At 35.0% G+C, this 20,263-nt stretch overlaps 3 protein-coding genes across 3 annotated transcripts; 2 read left to right on the plus strand and 1 right to left on the minus strand.

Annotated features, from left to right (window-relative positions):
* Positions 1–365: 365 nt before the first annotated feature.
* LOTGIDRAFT_53476 (hypothetical protein) lies at positions 366–4,157 on the minus strand (the record flags this gene model as incomplete). The annotated part of the gene is made up of 9 exons (XM_009047287.1): positions 366–494; positions 756–843; positions 1,095–1,255; positions 1,890–1,960; positions 2,195–2,262; positions 2,424–2,526; positions 2,764–2,886; positions 3,467–3,694; positions 3,989–4,157. Coding segments are annotated over 9 exons (1,140 nt in total), but the record flags the coding sequence as incomplete, so codon positions are not given.
* Positions 4,158–5,643: 1,486 nt separating this feature from the next.
* On the plus strand, positions 5,644–6,955 carry LOTGIDRAFT_230306 (hypothetical protein). The gene is made up of 2 exons (XM_009047288.1): positions 5,644–6,129; positions 6,419–6,955. The coding sequence occupies exons 1-2, from the start codon at positions 5,755–5,757 to the stop codon at positions 6,623–6,625; spliced, it is 582 nt and encodes a 193-aa protein (XP_009045536.1). The 5' UTR covers positions 5,644–5,754; the 3' UTR covers positions 6,626–6,955.
* Positions 6,956–10,201: 3,246 nt separating this feature from the next.
* On the plus strand, positions 10,202–19,895 carry LOTGIDRAFT_156666 (hypothetical protein; the record flags this gene model as incomplete). Its single annotated transcript, XM_009047289.1, has 12 exons — positions 10,202–10,603; positions 10,845–10,912; positions 11,405–11,586; positions 12,519–12,665; positions 15,150–15,382; positions 15,542–15,603; positions 16,078–16,214; positions 18,038–18,399; positions 18,688–18,749; positions 18,963–19,099; positions 19,290–19,370; positions 19,588–19,895. The coding sequence occupies 12 exons, from the start codon at positions 10,202–10,204 to the stop codon at positions 19,893–19,895; spliced, it is 2,181 nt and encodes a 726-aa protein (XP_009045537.1).
* Between the last annotated feature and the right edge of the window lie 368 nt (positions 19,896–20,263).

A 20,263-nucleotide genomic window follows, 5' to 3' on the forward strand; every position in this document is an offset into this window, starting at 1 on the left:
ATACTCTGATAGTTGAGTTCTGATTTAACATACAGTAATACATAGGCTTCACAGTGGAACACTTTCTGGGCACTGACTTGTTGTACCTGAAATAGACATCAAAACATAATGAACAAAACTGGGGTAGTATAACATAACATTATAGTAAATGCACCATACAAATGTTACATCCAAGACTATTTCATTGTTCTTCAGCCCTTATTAAACTAATGAGCATTAAATTAGTGAGTATCAATATTTGAAGATACAGGAGAAGTACAAGGCATATGGTGTATTTTTTGTTTGCAGAAGACAATAAGTGCCCTTTTAAGAATTGTTGCCCAATAAACAAGTCATGAAGTTTGCCAAAAATAAAAAAAATTTGTTACCATATCGTCATTCATCTTGTACCAGATCATATTAGGTGCCTTGTTATAGGAGAAATAATGTCCACCATTCATATTACCTCCAGCATGTACAATAATACTGTATAGATCATAGAGTACAGGTTCTCCCTATAATATAATAATATCTTATTACATCACAGATAAATACACCCCTTGAAGTGCTTTGAATAAAAAGTGTTGACACTTCTTTCAGAGTTGAAATTCCTATTCAGAAATGTAAGTTATATCACCAATAACAGAACTTAAGGACAAGAAGCAAGCATGTGAACTACAATGTAGTATGTTTTGTACCAATAAGGGCTCTCCTATATCAGATATAATATAATAACCCCAGGAAAGTCAGATTTAGAACTAAAAACAAACACCAACCTGTCTGAAGCTCATGTATGGACGAATGTTAATCTTCTTTTCAAAGTCAATATGTCTCGTTACTTTACACATCCTATCAAAGTCAAATCTAAAACACAAAGAAACATATATGTAATGTGAAAAAAATATTAGAAGCAATGCTCTCTAAAAACAAAGTCCATAAACTGGGACTGTAAAGTCTTTGCAAGAGTAAAAGTACTGAGATGAATGAAATTGCTATGACAATTTAGAATAGACAATTGCCAGTTTGATAAGACCCTTTAAGCTTAAGAGAAACAGAACATCTGGAATAGGAATATCTGACATAAGATGATACAAATTTTAAAATGTGATATTTACCTCTTAAGATGTATAGTAAGAACATTAGGTGCTTTTTGAATAGTAAATCTTTTCTGAGCTCTAACTTTCTGTTGGCAAACTGGACACATATAGGCATTGTCCCCTTCCAGATACTCAGGCAAGAAGAATTTCTCCAAACATTTATCAACACTAGTGTTGTTCTGAAAATATCAAAAATAGATTTAGTTTTATGATCAATTGCTGTGTTTACATCACAGAGCATAGAACAACAGAAAATCAAATCTCTCTTAGTATTCATTCAATCATTCATTCAACTTATTGTTGGACATTGTATAGTCAGGTAACAATATTTTTGAACATCCAGTACATATCAAAACATGAAAAGTGAGTATAGAAATCCAGACTGCATCCATAATTTATACTTTCTTAATATAAGTCTTAAAAGTGATGTGATACATCCGCGGGGCTCATATATATTGTAAATTGACTATAACTCACAGTTGTGTCCCATTCATAACAAACAGTCTAACAAACAAACAAACACTCAAAACACAAAATAAACGCTTTAACTCAGAACAGCAACGACGCAACGCTTCCGAAATCATACCTTGAAGATTGCTTTCTTTCTTTTTTTCCCGTGGATATCAGTAGTAACTGGAAACTAAAAACCCACGAGACTTCAATAACATGCTTGACTATTGATCAACAGCCAGTGTAACAGGAGGATTTAGTACAGTATTGGACTCAAATTTTAATATGTATATGGTTGACAGCACAAGACAAGCCCTTCTTGTCAATGATCTTTCTTCTACTACAGAATTTAAGCTTACTCACCCTTAGATCCAAAGACAGGTCCATAAAAGGGTCATAAGTATTAGATCTATTCTTGCACCTCGTACACAGCACTGTAATTATGAAATATTAAAATATATTTTTAAACTGGTAACATTTATTTTTGTTAAACATTTTAACACATTAGCATAGACTTACAATTTTAGAAATGTGCAATTAAAAGTGCTTGGTGAAAACTTGCTTCAATTATAACAGTTAAATTGAAAACTATTTCAGATAGCTTTATAACTCATTGTAATGCCAATGTCCTCATGTAATCATAGAATATTAGAATATATTTTGCTTACCTTGACTGCGTAAAAATCCACCAAATATCTGATTAATAACAGTAGTTTCTTTACTGTATCTATCCAATCTGTAAATAAATAGTATTCAGTTAGTTTATAAATTCATAATAATTTGTTTGTGACAGTCAAACAGTGTGGCTGCTGCTTCACATTTCCAGAGCTCCAAGAGGACAAGTCACATTAAGAGTCCAATACACTTCTAAATCAAATGATTATTACTGGTACTTACTTGTTATACCCATTTAAACAAGACTTTTGCATTCCATCTATCATATAACGCAAGAATTCGTGAGCATCTTCTTGTTTACCATTAGTAAATAGTTTTAATGGTGCTGAAAATGAACACAGACATTGTTGATCATTTTCATTTAAGAATTACAAAAAATATTCTCAAATACATAGAGTTCAATAATGGAAAGTTTATATCAACTTGTAAAACTACATTCAAAAACTACCAAAGTAGTCTTATACATGTTTTTTATATTATGAGGTTATAAGCTTATCAAAAGAAACATTAAAACAGACTCAATGTAATTTTATTACAAAAGAAGGCAATATTTCAAACTTACAGATTGTCTTATGCTTAACTCTTGCGAAGATTCCAGATGGTGTCAAAAAGGTCTGATTTGCTTCAAAATTCTCTCTCACATGTCTTATGAACTCACACATCAAACAAGTACTTGGATTTTTACCTGATAAAAAAATGAAATGATACTTAAAATGTGAATTTATATAAAGTGTATTATTTAAAGATCATATCATCTGTCACTACAAGAATTCAGTATCAATTCTTTGCAGTCACAGATCATTATAATTCAATATTCATCTTCAATTTAAATCACTATACTTCACCAAAGAATACCACAAATTTAAAAAATTTTAAGTTTTTATTTGACACTGATCTGAAAATTATTATAACATCATATCTATCATATCATCTAAGTTCAATGATAATTATTGAAATTTTAGACCTTAATTGATAAAAGTATTTAAACTGGCAGTAGAAATCAATACTGAAAGCCATTTTAGTCAAAGAATTGAATTCATTGACAGTCTATCAATTGAAGTGCTAGCTAGGATAGCGGCATTCATATAAGGCAACTTATTCAATGTTTATAATCATTTAATCAATAAATATACTGGAACTTTAGAAGGGCCTTTTAAAAGGAATCTTTATCATTATATCTATTTTCAATCTTTTATCATTATACGGCAGTTTATTAGCTCTGTCTTATATAGAATTAGAGACCTAAAATGTAAGCTTATACTTACAGTGCAGAGAATGTTCTTGACTATAGCAATAGTTAATTAAAGGTGGTGTATAACACAAGCTCTGTAATGGAGCATTCACATAACAGGTATTGCCCATATTCTCCAATCCTGATCCCACTTTGTGAATTTTCCTCCATTGTAAAGCAATTTTATCTGCCGGATATAAAACAACTCTTGGACTTGGAAGTCCTTCGCCACTCTTTTCGGGTTTGTGATCATTCATTTTATCTGGAATATGTAAAAAAAAAAATTACAAATCTTTCAAAACTGACCTAGAATCAAAGATTCATCAACTGTTTAAAACTATAATATACAAAAACATGCCACCAATATTTGAAAATGATAATATCCTGGAAGTGAAAATAGTCCAAAAAGGGTTCAGATTTTAATTCCAATAACTGCTGTGGAAAGCTGATATTTAGATGATAATCTCCCTTTGCACATTTAAATCATCAGGATCAGAATGATTCAAACCCAAGTTAAAAAGAATTGGTAAAAAAAAAAAACAAATCTTGAACTTACCTTTGAATGAATTATCTCTTTTAGAACCGGGTTCTAGAGATGATGGTCCATAGTTTTTGGAAGGATTCAACGGGATATATTTAGTCCTTAACGAATCAATTTGTAAACTATGTGGTTTGACAGCTGATTTGAAGTTTATTTGATGAAGTAAAGCTTTCTTTGCTGACGATATCACTGACTGATCTATGTCCTGTCCTACAGATAAGTTACTCCTTAAACTCTCTGTGAGATTAGGGATGTTATCTGAAGCACAAGCTGGCATAGCATTGGTAATTTAAAACCCCTCCTGAAAGAAAGGAGAAGAGTTAGAAGATCTGTGTTAAATTGTAGGGAACACAAGCTATTTGGTGCTAATTTTTTTTATGGCAGTGAATTCTTTTTAACATTTGGTCTACAGTAAAGTTGTCTTGTGAAGTAAATTTTCTACGAGTAGCTATCAAATTCATATAAAATTTCTCTTTCTTACAAGATTAAAAAAAAAAAAAAAAAAAAATGATGCTTTCAGCCCAAGATTGGATTTAGATCATCGTCATTGATTTTGAAAACTTTAAATTGAGCATATAGGCTGTTATAGCTCATGTTCAGATATTTTTCAAAATGTTTATTTTCATGCATTGAACTTGATTTTGTGCTGATTTTTGAGTTTCTCTGAATGATTTTTCTGTCAAAAATCAACAAATTGGACCCTAAATTTCTTAACTGAATGAAAACTTCTTCTAAATGAAGGACTTTGGAAGAGGGATTTTGCCTGGATTTTTAGCTTGGAGAAATGCATTTACTTGAAACAAAAGCTTTTTTTAAGATTCCAGATCAATTACAAATGAGAACAAAGCTGTAAAGACTCTTCTAGATACTCTTTAAAGACAAAGTTTAGGCCATGAAAGTTTCAAAGATCAAAAAGATCAAAGTGAGTTTTGCAGACTGACTTTGACTGAGTCAAAATTTCAAATAGTTAAAAAAGAAAAACTAAGCCAAGAAATCATTTGAAATTGAAGCTAAAGAAGGACACCTACATTTTGATCAAAGAAATCTTGAAATTGAACACAATTGATAACTATCTTCAACTTTTAATCGCTTTGAAAAAAGTTTTGCAAGAATTCTAGCTCTAGTAATAGAAGTAGAAGTCCAACTTAGTAGCTAAGAAACGGCAAAATTTACTGCTGAAAAGGATGACGTGATGTCATCTGTCGTTATGGAGATGCTGCCAATTTCGTTCCATTTCGAAACTTTGGAAGACAAAATATAATACTTTGCAAACGACAAGGGCTAAACGATCATTTTCAAAAATACAAACAGGATATATAGAATCAGATGATCAAGGCAAATGAATTTAGTATGGAACAAATTTCTAAAATTTGAGATGCAAATTAGTCTCCGACGAACCACGTTGATTCAGCACCGCCTGTGAAAATTGCGATTTGTAGGATTTCTGTGTCGTATTCCCCTTAACCATTGATGTTAGTTTGAAGAATATGTATTCCGGTGGAAGTCTCCATAGTTAATTAAATAATCCTTTAAATACATACCTGGATTTTGTGCTAAAACAAGATTTTTATTCAAATATTTCTGGCATCGACGAAACACGGTTCTCGTTTCTCACTTCCGCTTCCGGTAAACTTACATCCGGGTATCTGTAAAGCGAAAGTAGAGTAAACATTGATTTGAAATCAATAGCTGAATGTTCATGGCAATTTCTTCATAATCGAAGCACTGTATTAGCGAATAGAACCAATTAGCGTTTCAAAGTGAATAAACTTGCGATTAATATGGCTTGTTTAAAATTACGACAAGCCTTATGGCGGTTTGAAGGTGCCAAAACGTCTTTGAAACTGAAGGCATGCACTGGTGCTGGAATGGGAACGTTTCATTTGGAGCCTGAACATAACGTTTGTTATAATAGGTCTAAATACCCACAGCGTATGAATTCAAGACTGTTCACATCATATGGGTCTATTCAGCATATAGATCAGACATTCCTGAAATCACATTTTAACCGTGATGTGAAAACAACAAGTAGAACTTTCAGTATAACTAAAGGGCTTTTAAACACATCTAACGGCATAGAAGAAAGCGAACTAAAGAAAGGAATAGAAACTATCAGCGACCAGTTTATGGAAGCTAGAGAAATGATGGAAGATGCTGTGAGTATTCAAAGCAAAGGCATATGAGGCTACTGTCTATCTTACATTATTTTAAAAGCTAGTCATAGTGAGGGTCGTATCCGAGGAAAAAGAAAATTTAAGCCCTAAGGGCATGCCATGTAAGATCTAAGGGTCTTCTACACAAATAGATCAATTGGCATTGATTAGTGACTAGTTATTTTCCTCTTTTTATCTCTTACTTTCCCTGAAAATTTGACTTTGAACTCATTTTTCAAGATAGGAGATAATATTTAGAAATTCACTGTATTTATTTTTTCTTATTTTTCAGAGAGAGAGTAAAGGCACAACTTATTTCTCAGAAGACGTGGAAGACGCCCAGAAAGCAGTTAAAGAAACGTTAGAAAGTTACCAGCAACTATTGGCTAAAATATCCGATAGTCAGAAACAACAAGTCATGAGAACAATCGGGTTAAAAATGGAAGAGTTGAAAGCTCAATTGATTGCCATGGAGGAGGATTTGAAAGAAGATCATTAGCCTGTTTTCGGAGTAAATGGATGATCGCGGCAACATTGGGATAGCATTGCAAAGGCTACACTGACGTGGACTGTCGGATATTTTTAGACTTTTTACAATGGTTTAGTTCTTTTGCAGCCCGTGCTCTCTTCGATATTTTTGTGCTTGACGATAATCCATAGAAATATAAAGTCTCTCTATCGAGACAACCAGAAATTTTTAGGCAAAATATTAGTGGCGTTTCTTCTTGCCCCCCTCTCCTGATGTTTCCTAGAAACGCCACTGCAACTTATCTACCCTTTCTCTCTTGTAACTTTAGCTAATAAGCATAATAAATTGGTATTTAATTTTTAAATGTATTTTTCGTGTTGAAGAACGTAATGAAAACCATTGGTTCATTTTACGTGCCTTCAAAGATAGATTAATGCGGTAAAAGGGAATCTGAAACTCTTTATGTATTTCTTGAAGGCCAGTTGTCAACGTGAAGAATTGGAAAACCTCAATTTTAAATTTCCTTATGAAAGAAAACCTTTTCCCATCTAGAATATATATGCTTTCGCATATCACAGTCACAATGGGATCACGGTTACAAGTATAGCACTATTAAACACATGTAAATTTAGAGATGCAGATTATGAAAAATCGGTTCAGTATTATATCGGTCGATATACGGATAACTATTATTGCCATTTGATTTAACAGTTTATCGCTCCTTCACTGATCTATGTGAAATAAGGTATATTTAAACACGTTAGTTTTAACAGAAAAAATAAAGAACATTATATACGACTTCATTGCCTTGTTATTATATGTAAGCTGATGCACCAAGAATCCTGTAATTTTAAACAAGTCAATTTGTCGCTTGCGACAACCAATATTGCACCGTGCTACCTTTTCTATTTGGAAAGATCTGAAACATTTCTGTCGAAAGCACAATTTTATTGATATGGTCAAATTTGGAGCAAGTCTCTATGTATTCCATTGCGCGAAAAGTCACGCTGGTGCTCCAAAGGTATAACGCGCCAAAATTTCTGAAGCAAATTACATGGTAGCCAAAGAATGTAGTTTTGTCAAATAGAACTTTGTTAAAAAGGAACAGTGGGCATTTTCGGGGATTGATTTGAGTCTTTATTGTACTTAATAGTTTTAAGAAGTACCAAAACGCACGAAAATCGCATAATCCCTTCAAATATACCTCAGACTAGAAATTTCACTGTCTATTCCTATATATGTGTTTTCTATTATATGGCATAGTCTCACTAAAATTCGAGTCGAATTTTTAACTTTCAAACGCGAATTATTATGGATACACATGGATTTGAAGGCTCAAATTTCGACGACGAGCTGTGAACACTATTACTGATTATGTTAGCCAAAAAATTCCTGTTTCTGAAACTAAGGTATTATTGGTCGAACGGATAGTGCAGGTGCGCCTTTAAGGAGTCTCTTAAGATTTTTGCTAGATAAGCACCTGACCAAAACGATCGATACAATGTACATGTATTGATTAATGAAGAATGTAAAGGATGACCCTTTATGAACCTTATAAGTCTAATTAAACAAAGTAAGTTTTTATCTCATGAAGCTATCTAGGGCCTTATAGAGTTAACTAAGTATCTCATCTCAGTAATTACTTAATTAAGTTATATAATCCGTTTAAAACATTAATATTATAGCATTGTTTTAGTGTTATATGCATAAGCGTTAAAATAATAATACAAGATAATTTTTTTTTAATTCTACTATTTGAAGTGAAGCGTATCGAGTAAACTAAGTTTAACCAGTCGCAAGGGAGATAATGTTATAGAGACAATTTAAATCTTATAGTTGATTTGATTTAATTGAATTGCACTTATTGCCAATCACATCAAATATTGTTCAAAGAAATCATTTCATTGGATCTCAGAAATTCGTCCACAGTTACATGTATATTGATGAGACCATTCTCGAATAATATCAACCATTACGCAACTCATCTCTCTATCTATTCTACACCATTCATCTCTCTATCTTTTCTTCACCATTCATCTCTCTATTCTTCACCACACATCTCTCTATCTATTCTTCACCACACATCTCTCTATCTATTCTTCACCACACATCTCTATTATTGATCGTCACCATCTCTCTATCCTTCACCACCCATCTGTCTATCTATTCTTCACCATTCATCTCTCTATTCTTCACCACTCATCTCTCTATTCTTCACCACTCATCTCTCTATCTATTCTTAACTATCCATCTCTCTATCTATTCTCACTCTTCTTTGAACCTACAAACTATTCTGTTTTACTTTTTTGCTAACCATATCCAATACGTTTGATAATTTTATATATTAGAGTACCTCAGATTTTAACCCCTAAGGCTTGTAAACAGGTCATCGAATATTTAGGGTTATTAAGGTTATCCATACTTTGATTCATTTCGTTTAAAGTGTCAGCCATTTTCATAATTAAGTTTGATCACGCAGATGTGATATAAGTGGAAATATTTAAGGAAAAAGACCTGAATTTCTTCACATTCTAACGATAATAGAAGTATCTTAGCGTGTCTCATCTTTTGTTAATATAAATGAGTTATGAATAGATAATGATCTAACATACATATCTTCTTAATGAACAGGTGAAAATTCACAAATAATTAAAGTTCTAATACAAAACATTTCCTGGGATAAAACAATTCTTTTATCGATCAATAAAATCACAATTAACAATTTATACTCAATTTTTCTCATTTCATATGAAACGCAAGTTTAAACCGAGTCTTTAATTTCATTTTAACAGAGGATGCCAAACATGCAACAAGGGAATGGATTTTAATCCAAAACGGACTTGTATTGAAATTTTGTAGCCAAACAATAAATATGGCGTTTTCACTATGCATCTTAATATTTTTATACTTTTTTCAAGGTGAGCATAAATTTTAAGAATAATATTTTACTTTCCTAAATATTGTGCTATACTTGTTATAAATTAACTAATATAATAATATACCTTTTAATGAATGGTTGTCTCGAGGACGACAAGAGAAAAACGTCGAAACACTGCATTTAACTTTAACCACAAATTATTGCTCAATAAAATTAGATAATAATTCATATAAATCATTATTATTTTAGATCTAATAATAAATTCATAACTTTATTTCATGGTATTTGGCTTAATTCTAAAGCACACGAAAGACTAGTCTAAATTAAGAACAATCAGACATTTGGGTTTTTTAGGCATTCCCTTTGATTTAGAAGTGTATTAAACTTGCAGTTTTAAGCGAAAGCTTTTTTATTGTGTTATTTAGGGTTTAAGAGATAACACAATATACATTAATATATATTATATGAAATATATAATTATCATATCTATATCAACTAAAATATTTTTTGGAATTTTAATAATTCTGTTATAAAAGAAATCAGACATTTTTAAACATGTTGTCTGGATATTCACAAGTTTTAAGTAAGTATTTTGAATTATATTTTGAAATATGTTTTCCAAAATTCAAATAGGCTCAGTGTGATTTTCGTCGATCATAATCAAATCAAATCAAAACATGCAAGTGTATTATTGTGGTTTGTCTTTCTTCTAAGTTTCTAATTTCAAAATGAAATTGCTAATGGACGGGTACGAGTGTTATTCATATCTGGCCACCCTTAAGATCTTTAACTTCATACACAATCCTTCAGGAACACACAACGAAGAATTTTACAACGAATTAACAAGTTCCGGAGCAATACTTGGTGAACTTTGTGCTGACTGCATCAGCAGCGCACCACAGACATTCAGAATACCATTAGCCGTGCTCTATTCAGAAAATATTTTCGACGTAGACGCCGTCCAATACGGTCTGGCTAGGAAACGTCGTAAAAGAGATGCTGGAGGCAGTACAGAAATCATTCAAGCTCAGGGTAGTTTGAAGATTATCCACGGTTTAGACTGGCAGACAGAGTATAATTATACTAATACCACAGCGTATCGAAATCTTGAAAATCAGATGATGAATTTGGTAAGACAAAGTTTGAATCATACTGATTAATCGGCCTTTATCAATATAATACGAAATGCAGTTAGTTATTTTTCAAAATGAAACAGCTTTATTACGCCAGTATATCTAAGGATTTGCCAAATAAAATACAATTTTGAATGCATAATTGTTTTTTCTAATCAATAACTTATGCTTCCAAAACGTGATTTCGACATGGTATCAGTTGGAAGTACGCAAAATCATACTGTTGGATTCTTTTCAGTTGGATTATATTTTTGATTCGAGTGAGATCAGTCATCTTTATCAGGATGTCTCTATCCAATCTGTCAGGTAAGACAAGGTTACTGTATTTTTACTCTAATATAAATGGGCTTTTCTGTACATGATTGGGATACTGAAGTCGGATAAAGCTATACAGTGTTCAATAAGGGAAATATTGCGAGGATAACCGCATAAATCTTTACCGATCTTCAATTTTCATATCTTTAACGCTCACCGACTAAAGCACACGGTACAAAAAAACGTGAAATCCAAAAGAGTAATTATCAAAATAACTTCTTAATACAAGAGCTTAATCATGGCTTCCATCATAGAAATTTTTAAAGGTTAAATCAAACTAAGCGTAGAAACAGGTGTGTTCGAAATACTTATCTTATTGCCAAACATACATCATATTTTGTATCACTTCCCCAAACTGCCAATTCCCGTCTTTAGGATGAAAGTCATCGTCGTTTGAAACCACTGCTCCAACTCAAGATGGACTGAAATAGTTTTTGAAATGTTTAAGAGACGATGGATGAAAGTTTTCTTCGCTCATTTCAGACAGGGGAGTATCATCGTTGACTTCACAATCAAAGTTAAAGACACACCATCGTCTAACACCACCAGCAATGAAACCAGTCCACAGATTCAAGACACGGAGCTTATTAATGAAGCTTTCTTGGCAGCTCTTCAAAATGTCTCGTCCAACTTCACCATTGATATGAATGGAACTAATTTCATAGGTGCCCATTTCTTCTTTACCCATATCACGAGAAAATCAATTCTGTGTGTTAGATGTGTCACCCTCTATAACCCCTATTTCTCTTTAAATGTGCTGTGATTACCTTTTCTGATTATACTGATCAATTCAAATACCGGTAAAGATAAAAATTTTGGATATACGCCTTAAACCAATTCATTTGATACCCACAATAATTCTGAAGATATTTAAATTCTGATATTTTTGAACAGATCGGAATTTTCGCAAAAGGTGATTTTATGCCTTTGATAAGGGTTCTGAATGAAAATGCACATACGTGTCCAGAACATCAGGAACTAATAATAATTCAATTTTTGGTCTTGGACTTTTGAGCAAAGTAAGTTTATTCTATTTACTACCCTCAAATCTGAACCCAACATACCCCTGGTTCTTTTGTATATAATTGTATATTAATCTCCAATATATCTTATATCTGTGTATTGGTTGTATAGTGAATAAATGTGTCTTATATTTAACCATTTGTTGTTTCTCTCTCAATCCAAACACTACCTCACCATTACCACTCGTCACTGTGCACACCTTACTGATCCTCTCCAAAACCTTTTAAATCAGAAAGTACAACAGAATCTGCACCTGAACAGAACATCTGATGGTATCATGCCTCTTGGTATTTATAGCCTTTTGAGTTTTCTACAAAGTAAATGCTAGCCGAAAATCTAGAACAGAAAGTTTATATCAATTGTCTTTGGTATTTGATACAGCAAATGCACTGGTTATGGAGGTTAGACCTTATGTATAAATAGAATAAAAATGGTTCTGGATGCGATAGATAACTTTTATTTAACCGGTTTCAACGAATGAATTTGTTATACAATATATAAAGAGATTTACTTAATCCACAAGAGTAAGGAAAACCATTAAAACAACACAAATCATTTTTTCTGTATTTTGTAGAAGTGGTAATGAACGAGGAAGTGACAACAACCGTTGATTATTCTACAACCACCCAAACCTGGCAGTCTTTGCTTTCTACTCTTCTACAGCCAACAGCGTCAACTCCCTATGTTACTGATGAAGTCACTTCGTCTAAAACGTCTGACAGTGAGGTGATTGAGTACACGACAGTATTAAGCTCCATGCTAGATATAGCTTACACATCAGCTTTACAGTCATCAGAGACAAGTTCTGTTCAATATCCTGAAACAAGCTCTATTTCAAGTATTGATGCAATCCAAACTACATCACTGACAGAACCAGTAGGGAAAACCTCTATTATAGTACAAGCAGAAACTACATCTATTCTTGAACCAACAGAGACAACATCTTCTATAGAACCAGCAGAGACCACATCTATTCTTGAACCAACAGAGACAACATCTATTCTAGAACCAACAGAGACAACATCTATTCTAGAGCCAGCAGAGACATCTATTCTAGAACCAGCAGAGACAACATCTATTCTAGAGCCTGCAGAGACAACATCTATTCTAGAGCCAGCAGAGACAACATCTATTCTAGAGCCAGCAGAGACAACATCTATTCTAGAACCAAAAGAGACAACATCTATTCTAGAACCAAAAGAGACAACATCTATTTTAGAACCAGCAGAGACAACATCTATTCCAGAACCAAAAGAGACAACATCTATTCTAGAACCAGCAGAGACAACATCTATTCTAGAGCCAGCAGAGACAACATCTATTCCAGATCCAAAAGAGATAACATCTATTCTAGAACCAGCAGAGACATCATCTATTCTAGAGCCAGCAGAGACAACATCTATTCCAGAACCAAAAGAGACAACATCTATTCTAGAACCAGCAGAGACAACATCTATTCTAGAACCAACAGAGACAACATCTATTCTAGAACCAGCAGAGACAGCATCTATTCTAGAACAAGCAGTGACAACATCTATTCTAGAACCAGCAGAGACAACATCTATTCTAGAACCAGCAGAGACAACATATATTCTAGAACCAGCAGAGACAACATCTAATCTAGAGCCAGCAGAGACAACATCTATTCTAGATTCAGCAGAGACTACATCTATTCTGGAACCAGCAGAGACTACATCTATTATAGAACCAGTAGAGACAACATCTATTCTAGATTCAGCAGAGACAACATCTATTCGAGAACCAGAAGAGACAACATCTACTCTAGAGCCAGCAGAGACTACATATATTTTTGAACCAATAGAGACAACATCTCTCCTAGAAAAGACAGAGACAACATCTATTCTTGAACCATCCGAAACGACATCTATTTTTCAACCAGCCGAAACAACACCTAATCTGGAACTAGCCCAGACAACATCTACTCTGGAACCAGCAGAAACAACACCTATTCTGCAACCAGCTGAAACAACATCTATTCTGCAACCAGCCGAAACAACAGCTATTCGTGAACCCGCCGAAACAACATCTAATCTGGAACCAGCAGCGACAACATCTATTCTAGAGCCAGCAGAGACAACATCAATTCTAGAACCAGCTAAAACAACATCTATTCTGGAACCAGCCCAAACAACATCTATTCTGGAACAAGGAGAAACATCTATTCTAGAGCCAGCAGAGACAACATCTATTCCAGAACCAAAAGAGACAACATCTATTCTAGAACCAGCAGAGACAACATCTATTAAAGAACCAGCAGAGACAACATCTATCCTAGAACCAGCAGAGACAACATCTATCCTAGAACCAGAAGAGACAACATCTATCTTAGAACCAGCAGAGACAACATCTATTAAAGAACCAGCAGAGACAACATCTATCTTAGCACCAGCAGAGACAACATCTCTTTTAGAACCAGCAAAAACAACATCTATTCTGGATCCCACAGAGACAACATCTATTCTGGAACCGACAGAAACAACATCTATCTTAGAACGAACAGAGACAACATCTATTCTGGAACCAGCAGAGACAACATATGTTCTTGAACTAACAGACACAACATCTATTCCTGAACCAACAGAGACAACATCTATTCTAGAACCGGCAGAGACAACATTTATTCTGGAACCAGCAGAGACAACATCTATTCTAGAACCAGCAGAGACAACATCTATTCTTAAACTAACAGAGACAACATCTATTCTGGATCCAGTAGAGACAACATCTATTCTGGAACCATCAGAGACAACATTTATTCTAGAACCAGCAGAGACAACATCTATTCTAGATTCAGTAGAGACAACATCTATTCGTGAACCAACAGAGACAACATCTATTCTAGAACCGACAGAGACAACATCTATTCTAGAACTAGCAGAGACAACGTCTATTATAGATTCAGCAGAGGCAACATCTATTCTAGAACCAGCAGAGACAACATCTTTATACATCTATGATCCGACAGAGACAACATCTATTCTAGAACTAGCTGAGACAACATCTATTCTAGAACTAGCTGAGACAACATCTATTCTGGAGCCAGCAGAGATAACATCAGTGAATGGCGATATACCGACACAATCGACCAGCACGGTTGATGGTACATCAGAAGAGTTTTTCACAACTTCCATCGAAGGTAGTTTTTCTTCAACAAGTACTTATGTTACATCAACCTTGTCACCAGAACAACTTTCGAGTGCAGTTATAGACCTAACATCGGTTCAGACTGATTCCACAACTACGTATATCACTGATACATCACCATCTACAACACCAACTACCCTGGCTCCTTCAACTACGGTCAAACCAAGTGGAGCTTATAGCGGAACAGTCAAAGTACAGGCTGAATGGGATCCCGATTTAGAGGATAAAACAAGTCCAAAATTTAAGCAGATGGAAGAGGAATTTCAGAGCTTTGTAAGTGAATTTCCAGTTTCGTAATACAAGTATTTAAAGCGTTTTAGAACCTGAAATCAGATCATTCAATTATTTTTTTATTTGATGTTCCACTATTGTTCTGTTCCTGTGCCGGTGCCTATAGTTGAATAGATACTTGTTACTTTCAATCTTTTTCAGTTATCTGCTGTTTTGGCGCAGACTGGTTTAACAATTGAAGACATTGAAATTACAGGGTTCAGGTAAGAACGGAAACTCAAATTTTGTCTTTCTTAATAAATGTAAGCGTACCTGGTAACAATATAAGATCTAACTGATGTTTAAAAAAAGCTCAGCCTAAAGCAGTGGTTCCCAACCTATTTCAGTCTTCACATGCCAGAAGCAACCACGTTGACCTTTCACACCCCAAAAATTTGTTTCATCCACATTTTCAGCATGTGATGATGTGGGGTGCTCTCTCAACTCAAAATAAATTCTTCTCCTACACCAGTTGGCCACACCCCTGACACCCTAGTCCAACACCCCAGGGGGTGAAAACCCCCCAGGTTGGGATGTAAATCTATTGGCTATTAGGTTGGGACATAGGAGTCCTATAGGTTTTTAACCAACAATTAGACTTAGTAGACGATACAGTAAGAAATCTGATATATGCATTTCATTTACCCATGAAGGTTATTTTATTCTGATATGATATATTGCCCTTAATGCTCTTCCAGACAAGGCAGTATTATTGTTGATTTCAATGTAGTAATTGCTGATAATAATGAACCTATTGAGAATCTAGCTACTCAGTTTAATGCTGGTTATGACGACCTCGCATCACCCGAATTTCTTCTTGAGGAATCATATACAGGTAATTAATCTTAACCTCTTAATCATTCTTAATCGAATCAGGTACGCATTGATGCCTAGTTTTGAATTATTTCAATTATTTAAATAATTTCGCCTGAGATCAATGACCAGAATTGTTGTCGGGATGTTTTTTAAAGTCCTTGTTTGAATTCATTGATCACATTATTTCAGAGTTTGGGGTGGCCAAGAACGCTACATTTTCACAGCTTGCCGAGCAACTGATGTCGTCAACTATATCCCAATACGACCAGAACAGTTCAATAGGAACCACCGATGTCATCCAAGAATCGACTCATTTAGTGACAACAGGAACAACATCTATTCTAGAACCGACAGAGACAACATCTATTCTAGAATCGACAGAGACAACATCTATTCTAGAATCGACAGAGACAACATCTACTCTGGAACCAGCAGAGACAACATCTATTCTAGAACCAACAGAGACAACATCTATTCTGGAAACAACAGAGGCAACATCTATTCTAGAACCAGCAGAGACAACATCTATTCTAGAACCAGCAGAGACAACATCTATTCTAAAACCAACAGAGATAACATCTGTTATAAAACCAGCAGAGACAACATCTATTCTTGAACCATCAAAAACAACATCTTATCTTGGACAAGTAGAGACAACATCTATTATAGAACAGGCAGAGACAACATCTATTATAGAACCAGCTGAGACAACATCTATAATAGAACCAGCAGCGACAACATCTATTCTAGAACCAGTAGAGACAACATCTATTCTAGAACCAGCAGAGACAACATCTATTCTAGAACCAACAGAGACAACATCTATTCTAGAACCAGCAGAGACAACATCTATTCTAGAACCAACAGAGACAACATCTATTCTAGAACCAACAGAGACAACATCTATTATAGAACCAGCAAAGGCAACATCTATTCTGGAACCAACAGAGACAACATCTATTCTAGAACCAGCAGCGACAACATCTATTCTAGCCTATGGAGAGACAACATCCATTTTAGAACCAACAGAGACAACATCTATTCTAGAACCAACAGAGACAACATCTATTCTAGAACCAGCAGAAGCAGAAACAACATCTATTCTAGAACCAGCAGCGACAATATCTATTCTAGAACAAGCAGAGACAACATCTATTATAGAACTAGCAGAGACAACATCTATTCTAGAACCGGAAGCGACAACATCTATTCTAGACCCAACAGAGACAACATCTATTCTAGAACAAGCAGAGACAACATCTATTCTAGAACCAACAGAGACCATATCTATTCTTGAACCAACAGAGACAACATCTATTCTTGAACAAAGAGAGACAACATCTATTCTGGAACCAGCAGAGGCAACATCTATTCTAGAATCAGCAAAGACATCATCTATTCTAGAACCAACAGAGACAACATCTATCCAAGGAGCAGAAATGACAACTAATATTCTAGAACAGACAGCGACAACGTCTATTCTTGAATCGCTTGAAGCCACATCTATTCTGGAACCAGCAGAGACAACATCTATTCTAGAACCAGCAGAGACAACATCTATTCAAGAACAAGAAGAGACAACATCTATTCTAGAACCAGCAGAGACAACATCTATTCAAGAACAAGAAGAGACAACATCTATTATAGAACCAGCAGAGACAACATCTATTCTAGAGCCAGCAGAGACATCTATTCTAGAACCAGCAGAGACAACATCTATTCAAGAACAAGAAGAGACAACATCTATTCTGGAATCAGCAGAAACAACATATATTCAAGAACCAGAGGAGACAACATCTATTCTGAAATCAACTTCTATTCGAGATCAGTTCGTCTCTACAGAAGATGTTCTGCTAGAATCGTCCCAATATCCGGAAGCGACATCAGTAGTTCCCAGTGTTACAACCTCATCATACACGAGTAGTTTGGTCGCATCCACATCAATGCCAGAGATGCAGTTATCATCTGCTGTGATTCAATTGACGTCAATAGTAACATCTTCTTCCTCGACACCATCAACTCTACCACCCACTACAACCACCACCACCACTGAGGCAACCACGTTGGAGCAAGTATCGCCAACAACAGTGAGACCAGCCGGGACGTATTCTGGTACTGTGAAGGTTCAGTCAGATTGGGATCCTAGTCTATCGAATCCCGCTTCTCAAGAATATAAAGACATGGAAGAACAGTTTTTGACATTCGTGAGTATAAGTTTTTGTATACTTATTGGTCCCTGTATTGTTTCATACTAAATGAAAGTAAGAACAAGGTATTGACTCCGTTGTAAAATGATCAAACATAGTACATAGTCAATAATAAAACCCAGTTCAAGCTGTAGAGTCTGCAGGAAACTGATCTTTGTCAGCGTGTCCCTTGGTCGGTTGGTAGATAACGAGTCAACCTCGGCTTCGAATTATGTCCCAATTAAATAATTATATGTTTCTATGTCATGAGAGATTGCTTGTTTTTATCTCTAGTTTATTTTCTAGTTAATGAAAGTACTTGCTAATACTGGATTGACAATAGATGATATTGAAATAACAGGTTTCAGGTAGGCAATAATCTTTGGTATTCAGGAATTACCTTATGATAATAATTCTTATAAGCAAATACATGTCATTGTCATTCAACCAAAGTTCTTAAGAGGAGGATGGATTTTCCTCCTGCAGATTTCAGATTAGAAATACGAGAGATGAAATGAAAATATATCAGATACCTTATCAAACCAACGTATCATACCTTATCAGATACCTTTCAATTATAGGCAGGGTAGTATAATTGTTGAGTTTAATGTGAATTTTGTGGACCTACAAATACCAATAGAACACGTGGCAGATGAGTTTAATAATGGATATTCAGAACTGTCTGCGCCAGAGTTTGTGATCATTGAAACTTACACTGGTAAGTCACAAAACAACATTTAAACCCTAAGTAATGTTTAAAAAAAGCCATTGCTTTGGCAGCTAGTTTAAATGCCCAATTACTAGCGTAGCCAAGTAAACACATTGAAAAGGGCCAGTGTTTTAAATACCGCACTGTGCTATGCTTCCTTCAATAAATCCTACATCCAACAGTTACATTTCTATTGCAGAATTTGGTCAACCATATAATGAAACTTCAACAGTATTACTAGCACAACAAACATCTCATCAGGTTCCACCACCACAGTCAGGTAAGACTCAGATTATTTGTTTTTTTTCTCCCCGTCTTTTGTCATCAGCATCATTATCATCGTCATCCTCGCTAGCATCGGCATCATCATTTATCATCACCATCAGTATCCTCATTCTCCTCATCATCAATATAATCATCATCATCCTCGTCATCGCCATCATGCCCATACTAAACCAACTCCTCCTTGTCATCATCATCATCATCATCATCATCAGCAGCAGCAGCAGCAGCAGCTACAGCAGCAGCAGCAGCAGCAGTAACAGTAGCAGCAGCAGCAGCAGCAGCAGCAGCGGCAGTAGCAGCAGCAGCAGCAGCAGTAACAGTAGCAGCAGCAGCAGCAGCAGTAACAGCAGCAGCAGCAGCAGCAGTAGCAGCAGCAGCAGTAGCAGCAGCAGCAGCAGTAGCAGAAGAAATAACAGCAAAAGGAACAGTTATCATCTTTATGATCATAACGATTATTATCATTAACTTTCAGAAGAGCCAGCAGAGAATCAAATTGGAGTATCAACTAGTGTACATATGATCTCATCTTCGCCAATTCACGATACAGAGCCGAGTTCAAATGGTTTCACAGAAATCAGCTCACAAGTTATGTCTACATCATCAATAACTGATGTAAATTCCTCAGTACGAGAAGGTGTTAAAAGCACTATTGATGTAACTTCATCCACTGCTGTAGAACCCTCAATCGTTGAGTCAGTAGCTCTCCAAACCTCCACTTTTCCAGATGATTATACATCTACAGTTGCAGAGATGACCTCACTCAAAGAAGCCATATCGAACACTTTATCGCTATTGTCATCCGAAATGGAATCCAGTGGAATATTAAGTCTTGAGGGGGCTACATCGTCTGCTATTGTTGAAGAAAATACGGTAACATCTGTTTTCGTT

This window comes from Lottia gigantea (genome assembly GCF_000327385.1).
Source record: "Lottia gigantea unplaced genomic scaffold LOTGIsca_11, whole genome shotgun sequence".
In the NCBI taxonomy this organism is placed as follows: domain Eukaryota; kingdom Metazoa; phylum Mollusca; class Gastropoda; family Lottiidae; genus Lottia; species Lottia gigantea.